The 13,629-nt window shown below is 36.5% G+C and overlaps 2 protein-coding genes across 2 annotated transcripts in view; one reads left to right on the top strand and one right to left on the bottom strand.

Moving 5' to 3' along the window:
* Positions 1 to 2,500: 2,500 nt before the first annotated feature.
* The window catches only part of LOC140163761 (rabankyrin-5-like), a 54,074-nt gene continuing 42,945 nt past the window's right edge, over positions 2,501 to 13,629 (bottom strand). The window contains exon 18 of the mRNA XM_072187077.1: positions 2,501 to 2,515. Coding sequence (XP_072043178.1) covers positions 2,501 to 2,515 — 15 coding nt within the window. The remainder of the gene's footprint in view (positions 2,516 to 13,629) is intronic.
* Positions 5,133 to 11,395, top strand: LOC140164980 (uncharacterized). Its single transcript, XM_072188385.1, has one exon. The coding sequence runs from the start codon at positions 5,497 to 5,499 to the stop codon at positions 11,014 to 11,016; it is 5,520 nt and encodes a 1,839-aa protein (XP_072044486.1). The 5' UTR covers positions 5,133 to 5,496; the 3' UTR covers positions 11,017 to 11,395.

Raw genomic sequence — 13,629 nt, 5'->3', positions numbered from 1 at the left:
CCTTGTGTCAAATCAGACCCAAATATTGCTATTGATGTAACCCAAACAGAGTCTTGTGTCAAATCAGACCCAAATATTGCTATTGATGTAACCCAAACAGAGCCTTGTGTCAAATCAGACCCAAATATTGCTATTGATGTAACCCAAACAGAGCCTTGTGTCAAATCAGACCCGAATATTGCTATTGATGTAACCCAAACAGAGCCTTGTGTCAAATCAGACCCAAATATTGCTACTGATGTAACCCAAACAGAGCCTTGTGTCAAATCAGACCCAAATATTGCTACTGATGTAACCCAAACAGAGTCTTGTGTCAAATCAGACCCAAATATTGCTATTGATGTAATCCAAAACAGAGCCTTGTGTCAAATCAGATCCAAATATTGCTATTGATGTAACCCAAACAGAGCCTTGTGTCAAATCAGACCCAAATATTGCTACTGATGTAACCCAAACAGAGTCTTGTGTCAAATCAGACCCAAATATTACTATTGATGTAACCCAAACAGAGCATTGTGTCAAATCAGACCCAAATATTGCTATTGATGTAACCCAAACAGAGCATTGTGTCAAATCAGACCCAAATATTACTATTGATGTAACCCAAACAGAGCCTTGTGTCAAATCAGACCCAAATATTGCTATTGATGTAACCCAAACAGAGTCTTGTGTCAAATCAGACCCAAATATTGCTATTGATGTAACCCAAACAGAGCCTTGTGTCAAATCAGACCCTAATATTGCTATTGATGTAACCCAAACAGAGCCTTGTGTCAAATCAGACCCAAATATTCCTATTGATGTAATGCAAACAGAGCATTGTGTCAAATCAGACCCAAATATTGCTGTTGATGTAACCCAAACAGAGCCTTGTGTCAAATCAGACCCAAATATTGCTATTGATGTAACCCAAACAGAGCCTTGTGTCAAATCAGACCCAAATATTGCTATTGATGTAACCCAAACAGAGCATTGTGTCAAATTAGACCCAAATATTGCTATTGATGTAACCCAAACAGAGCCTTGTGTCAAATCAGACCCAAATATTGCTATTGATGTAACCCAAACAGAGCCTTGTGTCAAATCAGACCCTAATATTGCTATTTATGTAACCCAAACAGAGCCTTGTGTCAAATCAACCCAAATATTGGTATTGATGTAACTCAAACAGAGCCTTGTGTCAAATCAGACCCAAATATTGCTATTGATGTAACCCAAACAGAGCCTTGTGTCAAATCAGACCCGAATATTGCTATTGATGTAACCCAAACAGAGCCTTGTGTCAAATCAGACCCTAATATTGCTATTTATGTAACCCAAACAGAGCCTTGTGTCAAATCAGACCCAAATATTGCTACTGATGTAACCCAAACAGAGCCTTGTGTCAAATCAGACCCAAATATTGCTATTGATGTAACCCAAACAGAGCCTTGTGTCAAATCAGACCCTAATATTACTATTGATGTAACCCAAACAGAGTCTTGTGTCAAATCAGACCCAAATATTGCTATTGATGTAACCCAGAGTCTTGTGTCAAATCAGACCCAAATATTGCTATTGATGTAACCCAAACAGAGCCTTGTGTCAAATCAGACCCAAATTTTACTATTTATGTAACCCTAACAGAGCATTGTACTGGACTAGTCAGAAACCCGACTTTTGTATATTGCTCAAATTTCAGACTTTTGTGCATGTTTGGAAATGGGTGGGGGAGGGGGAGAATTTGAAACCAAATCCTCACTAAGTGTGTTTTTGTCATGTGTAAAATCCTTGTTAACATCTCCTTCTCTCATGATGAATAAATGTGCCGACAGAAAAAATCTCACTCCTTGCTAACATGCATATGTGACATGATCAAGGGGAATGAGTCACATGTCGGCCCTGGTCGAAAATGAGTTCTACATCTGTTACCAAAGAGGACATTTAGAGCTTTCAGAAACTGAAAACCCCAAGTTGATACAACTTTTCTTTGCGAAGTTACGTCACTTTATCAATCGCTGAAAACAATATAAAACAAAATAATTTTAACACTTTCTTTGCCAATATCTCAAAATCAATGTTAGCGACATCCGACTCATTCCCCTTGATCATGTCACATATATGCCCCTCATGGCAGCCATCTTGGATATGCGAGTGAGAGAATCACTTCATAACATTTCAAATAATTATTCCTTATAAGCAGTTTTTTAATTCACCTTTTCTGCACATCCAAGATGGCCATTCATGTCATGGCGGCCATCTTGGATGTGCAGGGAGAAGGAACATTCTCATTTATGGGTTATATGCAGAAAATATTAAGGCCCAACTTGATTTTTTTAATCCTTGCTAAGGGTCATTTTCAATGTCAATTCACATGGATGCTACAACATGTATACATGAGTGTCCCCCTAAACGACAATAACATCACATTGATATTTTTTCACCAGCATTCAGTTTGAAAATATCTTAATTGATAAATTGAATCTCAAACTTTTTACCAGAACAAAATTTGTGAAAGGTGTCATAATAAAATATGCTAAAAAGATAAGGAAGTAACACATAGTAAATAGTAATTTGCTAAAACAGCCATTTTAAGATTTCAACATCTACCCATTTCAGTATGGCTTGTATATTGATGACAAACCTTGTTTCCAGAATTTCAGTTGTTTCCATTTTTGCGTTTCCAAGCTGTGCACAATTTTATGTATTATATACAGGCCACTGTATAATAATACAAATTGGAGAATTTCTTTAGGCAAACAATTGAATCAACAAGAAATATTATGTGTAAATTAATTAGTCCCAGCTTTCTGATTGTATAAATATCTTAACTTTTTTGGAGGTCAGTGGGGGATGAGGTTGTGCATCACAAAATAGTGAAAATACCCCACTAAAAGTTCTTAATCTTAACTTTTATTTCTTTATTTGTTTTTGGTGTTTTGGGTTTTTTTGGTTTGTTTGCTTCCTACTAATGAAAGTGTCGGTTATCACATACCCATGTGGGAATTACTATATAGTTATCATATTGGGGGAAACCCCAGAATTAAGTATAAATTTATTTTTAAAAAGTGAATTGTGATATGACTGTCACTGCCTATGCATTTAATAAAAATCAAGTTTCCTCAAAAAGTTTGCCTGTTGCACTTGCACAATGTATTGTGTTGGAATTCATTCAATTGGGTGTAGTCTTTCAAAACCAGTGAACTGAATGATGGAATGAATACAAAGGTATTGGACCATGGACATATACACACATCAAAAAAAGACAGTCTCCACTACTTTGAGTGGTCATAACTCTGAGCACAACTAATTAAATGCACCAAGAAGTTAATGAATCTTTGGAGAATTTGGTGGCTGTAATATCAAACCACACTTTCTAAAAAATGATAAATAAGTTGATAAAATAAACAAAAGTTTGGTGCAATTTGAAAAGTTGCAAATATAAACATGAAATGGCACAGCCTAACATGTTCCACTCACCAGAAGTGAGTAGCAGTCAGCGTATGTCATCCATCAATAACAACTCATCTTGATCGTGGTGTTCTCATTTTGGAGAGCATTATGCCTGGTTGACATCCATTTAAACATGTCAGCAACTTTTCAGATCACAATAAAATTTCATTCCATCGCTAATTTCTACATAATAGCTGTTAATTAATTGTGCTCAAAGACATAATCATTCAAACAATTGGGGACTTTCTTTTTGTGATATGTGTATATTATACAACACATGATTGGACTGTAAGGCATTCAATACAATGTATGAGTCATAATGATCTCACCCCCAATTGCACAGTTTATTAATCTCCATTCAACAATCATAGGTCAAAATTTGACCTCAAGTGATTTTTCATACCCAATATATTCAAACGTCTATGAATGTCCCGGGGGTACTCAAGTTTGGTTTTGGTAGGGACGTGCATTGAGAATTTGAAAGTGGACCCATAAATATACCAATTTTTCAAGAAATTTGGACCCATTGATATACCAAAAGTCAAAATTTTCGCCAAATTTAACCAAATTGAAAATTTTTGCTAAATTAACGAAAAATTGGGATATTTTCCGAAAAAATTGAGAAAATTTTGAAAAAGGACCCATTCATATACCAAAATAGGCTTTGAAAAAGGGTCATTGATATACCAAGAGGCTGAAAATGCTACCCATATTTGCGGCACGTCCCCGTATAGTCATTTGTACTGAGAACCCCCCGGATGAATGTATAGACACTGTGTGAGCATGATTGAAATCCTAATGGTAGTAATGATTGCATGCCATAAAACTTCTACATAGCACCATGGAAGAAAGAGATGAGAAGGAACCACAACGACTTCGATCGGCCAAGTTTTAATCCGCTTATCTATTGACGCATGAAAAGAAAAGCTACCAATGGTACTTACTTTCATGTATGATCCATTTACCGCGATCGATGCTTGGCGAAATCATTACTGGAAAAAAACTATAACAAACCCGTCCAAGAACAAACAAACGCTACCCAGAAGTAAGATTATGGAATTTCACTGATGCTCTGAACATGTATAGTAGCTTTGTTTTGGGATCTACAGTCAATCTGTTTTCTTGATCGTGTTGTGTAGAAAATGTCCTTTAACACATCGAAAAGGTCATCAAAATCGGCCGGTTGTTTGCTGAGTTTCATCTTTAGCAAATAAGGTAAGGTTTTGGTGACTTTTTCGATGAAAAATAGATGCAAAATGTTCTTAAATAATGCACAATGTTCCGGTTGAGTCCGGTACATGAAACCTGTTTAATTTAATAGTTTATATGTGTATAATCGTAACTAGCTAACTCGTTTCAGTGCCAAAGACTGCCAACTCTAAGAAAAAAGTCATCAAAGTTCGGGAAAATTGGGCGCAATGGAAGAAAAAGATGTAGGCTATCAATGACCGATGATCACTTCACCAGAGAAAATCCTATAGAGTGCTTGCACGGAAGGTCATTAGTTCAAATCATCCTTCAGACACGCTCCAGAGGACATGCAAATCCATGGACTACAATACCAATCACCTATTTAACGCGGGTATTGATCAAAGTAAATCCTCATGAATAACAATGTCAATTAAATGTCGGTAAAGGGAGTGGACAAAGTGAATGCGTTCGTTGTGGTTCCTTCTTATCTCTTTCTTCCATGATAGCACCTAGATATAAAGACACTGGTTGTCAAAGCAACAAGATATCAAATAATAGATGTTGTGAAAATATTAACTTTGCAATTTTTCAAAAAGTATAAATGTTTGCCTTGGTTAAGAATATCAAACTAAATTTAAATTAATCAAAGCGGAAATGACCTTGTTGAATATAAGGACAAAGACATACAGTTATTGCGACACAATCAGGGGCTGCACTACTGAACAATCTTTGTAAATGCCAAACCTTGCTTGAAACTTCCTGCTGCTTGGATTTAATAGTTAATAATATAACTACATAGCGTTGTCGAAATTTAGAAGCAATAGAAGCTAAAAATAGAAGCAATTTATAGCTGAAATTTTCCAAACTTTGCAGATGAATATTGAATTCTCTTCTGTGTATGTTATCAAAGTAATGACAATGGCGAGTGTCCAGTTGATAGCACTGTACTTTGTGACTTTAGTACTAAGTCATCAAGTACTTTACTGCATCGGCGCAGGTTTGACTACTACATCTTCAAGCTTAAGGAAAAATGCTACAACTTATGCAACAACATCTTTTGGGACCACAAGCAGAACCACACAAATATTGGAAAAAACAGTGGTAGAAACTGTTTCAACTCCACCAACACCAGAGATGAAAAAGTTTAAAGCGACTTCATCTTCACATACATTGATAACATCGGTAGAAGCAACAAGTTCTTCCTGGCATGAAACGACAACCTCGGGCGTACAAACAACTAATGCCACTGGATTCGGTATTCCAGAACATTCAAATTCTATGCTGCAGAACATAACTTATTGCACATTGGATAATCACAATGTCATCCAAACAAAGGCGAATGAAAGCTGCAACATATCGGCCCCATCCGGAATGGGTATAAAACTGGATATCATTCATGCCACTGTCAACTGGACTTTACATGAGTATTTCTATATAAAAACTGGTGATCAGGAAATATGGTGGAATAAAAGTGTCATAGCATTTTCACAGGAACCAGATCCATGCACTATCTTTTTCACAGGCAACAATTTAAATGTCAGCGGTTCCGCTACTTTGCAGCTGGCACTAGTTTATTATCCATCGGCCGATTTGATTTCAGCGAGAAAGGGAAATACAACAACAAATCACTGCATGAATGTGGATACTTTTGATGAAGTGTTTAATGATGTTGTTAACATCACCAATGGTTATGGTTTGTTCACTGATCCTATACAATATTTAGATCTTATAACAGCAACTAGAACGACAAATGTTAGTATTTTGTATCAACTTCCCTTTCCTGTCTACAGAGCTAAATTTTCAATTGCAAAACTACCATCATGTTCAGTACTCTGTTCCTGCATGCTGAAACATCTCAAATTTGAAATTCAGTGTTCCTCTGTGAACCAAATAGATCGCTTGCTTACCTATAATACTAGTTCTGAAGCGCTGAATGGATCGCAACGAAACATCAATGCTATTGCTCCTGGTGCTTTTCAACAGTTTAGCAGCATTATCTATCTGTTTCTTGCAGAAAATGATATTACTGTAATTGAGGATGGGACCTTCCAAGGACTTGATCATCTGGAAATGTTGGATTTATCTAATAATAGCATATCATATCTAAGTAATACCACATTTGTGAGTCTGCCTTTTCTGAAAAATTTGTATATGATTAGTAACATGTTAAGAAATCTTACTGGTAATGTGTTTGTTAGTGTAAGAAACTTAGAAATTTTGTACTTAGATAGGAATATGATAGTAATATTGGAACCAGATGTGTTTACTAATCTAACCAATATGATACAATTGTCACTGTCTGACAATCTTATAGCAGAGCTAGATGCTACATTATTCCATGGGTTACACAAATTGTCCTATTTAGTTCTGCGCAAAAATCAAATTTCACATTTGAAACCCGGAATATTTGATAGTCTTACTGACTTGATAGAATTATCATTGTCTTACAATCACATAACAGAGCTAGATGCTAAGCTATTCCATAAGTTATACAAATTGTCCTATTTGCACATTGGCACAAATCAAATTTCACATTTGAAACCAGGAATATTTGATAATCTTACCCATTTGGAAAAGTTGTATCTGTCTGACAATAACTTAACAGAGCTAGATGGTAAGTTATTCCATGGGTTACAAAAATTGTCCATGTTGTACCTTCACACAAATCAAATATCACAATTGAAACATTGCATATTTGATAGTCTCACCAATTTGACATATTTGACTCTGTCTGACAATCACTTAACAGAGCTAGATCCTAAGTTATTCCGAGGGTTACACAAATTGTTCTCTTTGTCCATTTACACAAATCAAATTTCACATTTGGAACCAGGAATATTTGATAATCTTACCAATTTGGAAAAGTTGTATCTGTCTGACAATAACTTAACAGAGCTAGATGCTAATTTATTCCATGGGTTACACAAATTGTCCTCTTTGTACCTTGACACAAATCAAATTTCACATTTGAATTCAGGAATATTTGATAATCTTACCAATTTGGAAGTGTTGTATCTGTCTGACAATAACTTAACAGAGCTAGATGCTAAATTATTCCATGGCTTACAAAAATTGTCCTCTTTGTACCTTCACAAAAATCAAATTTCACATTTGAAACCAGGGATATTTGATAATCTTACCAATTTGATAAAATTGTCACTATATGACAATCACTTAACAGAGCTAAATTCTAAATTCTTCCATGGGTTACACAAATTGTCCACTTTGTACCTTGACACAAATCAAATTTCACATTTGAAACCAGGGATATTTGATAATCTTACCAATTTGATAAAATTGTCACTATATGACAATCACTTAACAGAGCTAAATTCTAAATTATTCCATGGGTTACACAAATTGTCCACTTTGTACCTTGGCACAAATCAAATTTCACATTTGGAACCAGGAATATTTGATAATCTTACCAATTTGGAAGTGTTGTATCTGTCTGACAATAACTTAACAGAGCTAGATGCTAAATTATTCCATGGGTTACACAAATTGTCCTCTTTGTACATTGACACAAATCACATTTCACATTTAAAACCAGGAATATTTGATAATCTTACCAATTTGAATTGGTTGCTTCTGTCTGACAATAACTTAACAGAGCTAGATGCTAATTTATTCCATGGGTTACACAAATTGTTCTCTTTGCACATTTACACAAATCACATTTCACATTTGAAACCAGGAATATTTGATAATCTTACCAATTTGTATTGGTTGCATCTGTCTGACAATAACTTAACAGAGCTAGATCCTAAATTATTCCATGGGTTACACAAATTGTACCATTTGTACCTTCACACAAATCAAATTTCATATCTGAAACCAGGAATATTTGATAATCTATCTCAATTGAGTGTTTTGAGACTGGATGGCAATAATATAACCACCCTTCATGTTAGCCTCTTCCAAAAATTGCAAAAGTTATCCAATTTGAGCCTTTCCAATAACCAAATTAAAGAGCTGTACCCAGGTTCTTTTGATAATCTGACTACCTTATTCATGTTAAATGTCAGTTCCAATGAGATGACTAATTTGGATGCTAGAATATTCAGTACACTAGAGAACTTAAAAGTTCTTCTGCTAAATAACAACTACTTATCACATATTGATAACAAATTGTTTGATAAATTAACGATACTTTCTGTGTTAGATCTTAGTGGCAATAAACTTACATCTTTAGCTCATGGTACTTTTAGAAGTTTAATTGAGCTGACAGATTTATACTTGCAGAATAATTCCTTGCATAAAATAACAGGAGAAATGACAGGACTAAATCATCTTCATAACCTTGATTTACGAATGAACAAAATAACAAGAATTGATCGCTTTAGCTTTGAAAACCTTACAAACCTAGAAGGGCTCAGTCTTGCTAATAATCCTTTGATCACAATTGAATCTGATGCATTCTATGACTTAGACAATTTGTACTTTGTTAATTTACGAGGAACCCCGCTGTCTAATATTAATCAAAACTCATTCCACAGCCTTAATAACAATACTTATGTTGTGGTAGATTTCAAATCAATATGTTGTTTTATTGATAATAATAATGGTCCAACATGTGTACCAGGTGAAATAGGCTCCCCATATTCAACATGTTCGCAGCTTCTGCTAAATAACTGGGTTAAGAGTTCAGTTTGGATTATTGGTATTTGTGCACTTATTTTCAATGCTAGTATATTTTTGTGGAGCTGTCTCACAATATGCAATAGACAGATAAATACTAATATGAGACAAAAGCTATTGATAACAAACCTAGCAGTGGCAGACCTGCTTATGGGAATTTACATGCTCATTATGGTTATCGTAGATCAGATATATGGTGAGAATTTCCCTATATTTGCAGACAATTGGCGGGATAGTTCAATGTGTTCATTTGCTGGGTTTTTGACAATTCTATCAAGTGAGGCATCTTTGCTATTTCTTGTGCTGATAAGTGTTGAGCGTTTTTATGCATTTAAATACCCTTATAATACCAAGCATCTTTTCTCAACACATAAAACTAGCATAACAGTAGCAATTTGTGTTTGGGTGACAGCATTAATATTAAGCAGCATACCTATTGCTTTAAATGATTCAGAGTATGGGTTTTCAGAAGTATGTATTGGGTTACCACTAGTTAGAACTCTCAAATATGACATTAAGTACACAAACATTTCACTTGATATAGATTTCAGTAAACATAAAAGAGATACCCTCGCAGAGGAACCATCTCTTGATAACACAGATATATTTCCAGGCTTAAATATATTTCCTGATCGAGCAAGAACAGCAGACGAATCTTATTTGTATACTTCTAAAGATGCAAAGCCCTCACCAAATGAAAATTATACCTTACAAATACCGGACATACAAGAACTTGGGAGAACACCATTTTCACATTATGCCATTGGCCTTTTTATTGGATTTAATTTTCTCTGTTGCTTGATTGTGACAGTTTGTTACATTGGTATCTTTGTGATTGTTAAATTTTCACCACATCTGAGAATGAGCGTGTCACGTTTTAGGCGCGAGAGGCGTATGGCTATAAAAATGGGCCTCATCATTGGAACTGACCTGTTGTGCTGGATGCCAGTAGTCATCCTGGGTATTTTAGTGCAAACAGGAAAAATAGAAATCAGTCCAGAGGCATTTGCTTGGATTATAGCATTTGTTTTACCTATTAATTCCACCGTTAATCCCTTCTTATATGCTCTCGGACATGTAATATCCATATATTGGGATCGCAGAACAAATCGTGGATCTCAAAATGAAGCTAATGACCGTGATAATATATTTGACAATGATGACATTGCAAATGACGAAGAGAATAGCGAACATGATGGTCTATTAGAGGATCAAGAAGAAATTAGGGAACATGGGGTTCTAGCAGAAAATAGAGAAGAGAATAGTGAGCATGATGGTCTACTAGAGAATGGAAATGAGGATGATGATCTTGATAGTCAACTAGAGAAAAGAGATTGTGATGGTCAATTAGCTAATGCAAGTGATGAACAGAGCTGGCCCAATCATGAGCATGTGGAAAGAGTTTTATCCCTTAATGATAATATAGAAGCCAACTATTACAATGACCACTCAGAACCAATTGAGCTGCAAGCAACAAATGATACCAAATCTGATCTAAACAACACTGTTGATAAAATAAAAAATTGTCAATCACATCCACATAGAATTATTGATGGATCCCAAACAGAAGCTGGAGTTGAATCTTCTGAAAATAATACTAATGCTGACGGTAAAAGAAACACTGGTGACAGATCTTTTCTTACTATGGATATTGATGAAACACAAACAACATTTGGTGCTAATTCTGGTATTGTTGATGCCCAAACAAAAACTGATGTTGAAGTACATCTAGAGGTAGTGGATCTGATTTAAAAATAATAATAATACAAACTAGAAGGCTATATATTTGTACACAAATACGGCTATACCCGCATGTTATCGGTGTACCCAAACTTACAGTCCTTATTTGCTGAGGACTTAAAATAAAGAAATTGTAAAAAGTCGCCCAATTGGGCAGAAAATGTGTAAAAAGTGAAAGTCCAAGTCACAAGGTTTAACTGAATGTAAGTTGCACTGTCGTAGCACTGAGAATAAAGAAATTGTAAAAAGTCCCCTCCCAGGAGAGTCGTCTCTCTTATTCTCCATAGGTTGCTGTTGTCAGTATCTCTTACTCACAGTGAGGATATGCAATATGATTAGGGGAAAGCTATTCCAGAGGGAGTATGTAAATTAAATGGAACAGCCATTTCAGAGGGAGTATGTAAATTAAATGGAACAGCCAATGGGTATGTAATTTAACTGAACAGCCTTAACGCTTCACGCTGGTATTTCCAATTATGATATAATACGATCTGTCTGTTTAGTCCTACGTATGTGGGGTGGATGGGTGTGTGGGTGTTAGTAACAATATAATTCTCAGGTGCTATCTGTGTACATATTCTGAGCCCGGAAGCTGCTTTCTTTGATGAGAAATGGCCCGCCCTTTGTTTTAACGTTTGGGGCCCTGGGGCCCATAATATTTGACTTATGAGGCCCATGTACATAATTATGTTGAAGTATAATTCTCAAGTGCTATCAGTAGACTCAAGCTGGGCACTGTAACTGCTTTATTTACTGAGTAACGGCAGGCCCTATGTTTTAGCGTTTGGGGCCCTGGGCCCATATTATGTGACATATGGGGCTCATATGTACATATAACTATATAATTCTCAGGTGCAATCTGTGTACAAACTCTGAGCCCTGAAGCTGCTTTATTTGATGAGAAACAGCCGGCCCTTTGTTTTAACATTTGGGGCCCTGGGGCCCATAATATTTGACTTATGGGGCTCATGTACATATGTTGAAGTATAATTCTCAAGTACTATCAGAAAACTCAAGCTGGGCATTGTAGCTGCTTTATTTACTGAGTAACGGCCGGCCCTATGTTTTAGCTTTTGGGGCACTGGGGCCCATATTATGTGACATATGGGGGTTATATATACATATGACAATATAATACTAAAGTCCTATCTGTGTACCAAATCTGAACCCTGTAGCTACTTTATTTGCTGAGAAACGGCCGGCCCTTTGTTTTAACATTTAGGCCCCTGGGGCCCCTAGCCTTGTACATATGGGGCCAAAATGGGCAAAAGGCACATCTACAACTTAGGGCCCATACATATGCCACATATGAGCCCTAGTCATCTTATACTTATAGAGCTAGGCTTGTCAATCTGTTGCACCATATTTTAACATTTGGGCCCCTGGGGCCCATAATATATAACATATTGGGCTCTTGTATATTTGTAAATATAGAGTACCCTAGGGCTATCAGTGTACCAACTCAGGGCCCTGAGGCTGCTTCATTTGATGAGAAACGGCGTGCTTTGTATTTTCAGGTATGGGCCCCTGGGGCCCGTGACCTTTGACCTCTGGGGCCAAGATGGGCAAAAGGCACTTCTACGGGGTAGGGCCCATAGGTGTACCACATATGGGACCTGGGGCCCTTGTAGTTTTAGCGCTAGCCTTGACAGAATGTTGTGTTTGATGGGAGGAGAAGGAGATGGAGAAGAAACCACAGAATGGGACTAGAAGGCTATATATTTGCACACAAATACGGCTATACCCGCATGTTATCGGTGTACCCAAACTTGGAGTCCTTATTATTTTGCTGAGGACTTAAAATAAAGAAATTATAAAAAGTCGCCCAATTGGACGGAAAATGTGTAAAAAGTGAAAGTCCAAGTCACAAGCTTTAATTTAATGTAGGTTGCACTCTCGTAGCACTTAAAATAAAGAAATTGTAAAAAGTCCCCTCCCAGAGGAGGCGTCTCTCTTACTCTCCATAGGTTGCTGTTGTCAGTCTCTCTTATTCACAGTGAGGCTATGCAATATGATTAGGGGAAAACTATTCCAGAGGGAGTATGTAAATTAAATGGAACAGCCATTTCAGAGGGAGTATGTAAATTAAACGGAACAGCCTATTTTGGGGCCATTACAGAGGGAGTGTGTAAATTAAATGGAACAGCCAATGGGTATGTAATTTAACTGAATAGCCTTAACGTTGATGTCATCTATATTATAATTACACTATTCTCTGTGGATCTGTTTAGTCCTACGTGTATGGGGTGGGTGTTAGTAACAATATAATGTGCAATCTGTGTACAAACTCTGAGCCCTGAAGCTGCTTAATTTGATGAGAAACGACCGCCCTTTGTTTTAACATTTGGGACCCTGGGCCCATAGTATTTGACTTATGAGGCTCATGAACATATATTGACGTATAATTCTCTGGTGCTCTCAGTAGACTCAAGCCGGGCACTGTAGCTGCTTTATTTACTGAGTAACGGCCGGCCCTATGTTTTAGCGTTTGGGGCCCTGTGGCCCATATTATGTGACATATGGGGCCCATATGTATATATAACAATGTAATTCTCAGGTGCATTCTGTGTACAAACTCTGAGCCCTGAAGCTGCTTTATTTGATGAGAAACGGCCGGCCCTTTGT

Source organism: Amphiura filiformis, chromosome 11 (assembly GCF_039555335.1).
Source record: "Amphiura filiformis chromosome 11, Afil_fr2py, whole genome shotgun sequence".
NCBI lineage: Eukaryota > Metazoa > Echinodermata > Ophiuroidea > Amphilepidida > Amphiuridae > Amphiura > Amphiura filiformis.
The sequence above is the reverse complement of the archived record's forward strand: the minus strand, read 5'-3'. Positions and strand labels throughout refer to the sequence as shown.

Bases quoted from the DNA above. Each gene is read 5' to 3' on its own strand.
- LOC140164980 (XM_072188385.1), top strand. From the start codon at position 5,497: ATGAATATTGAATTCTCTTCTGTGTATGTTATCAAAGTAATGACAATG.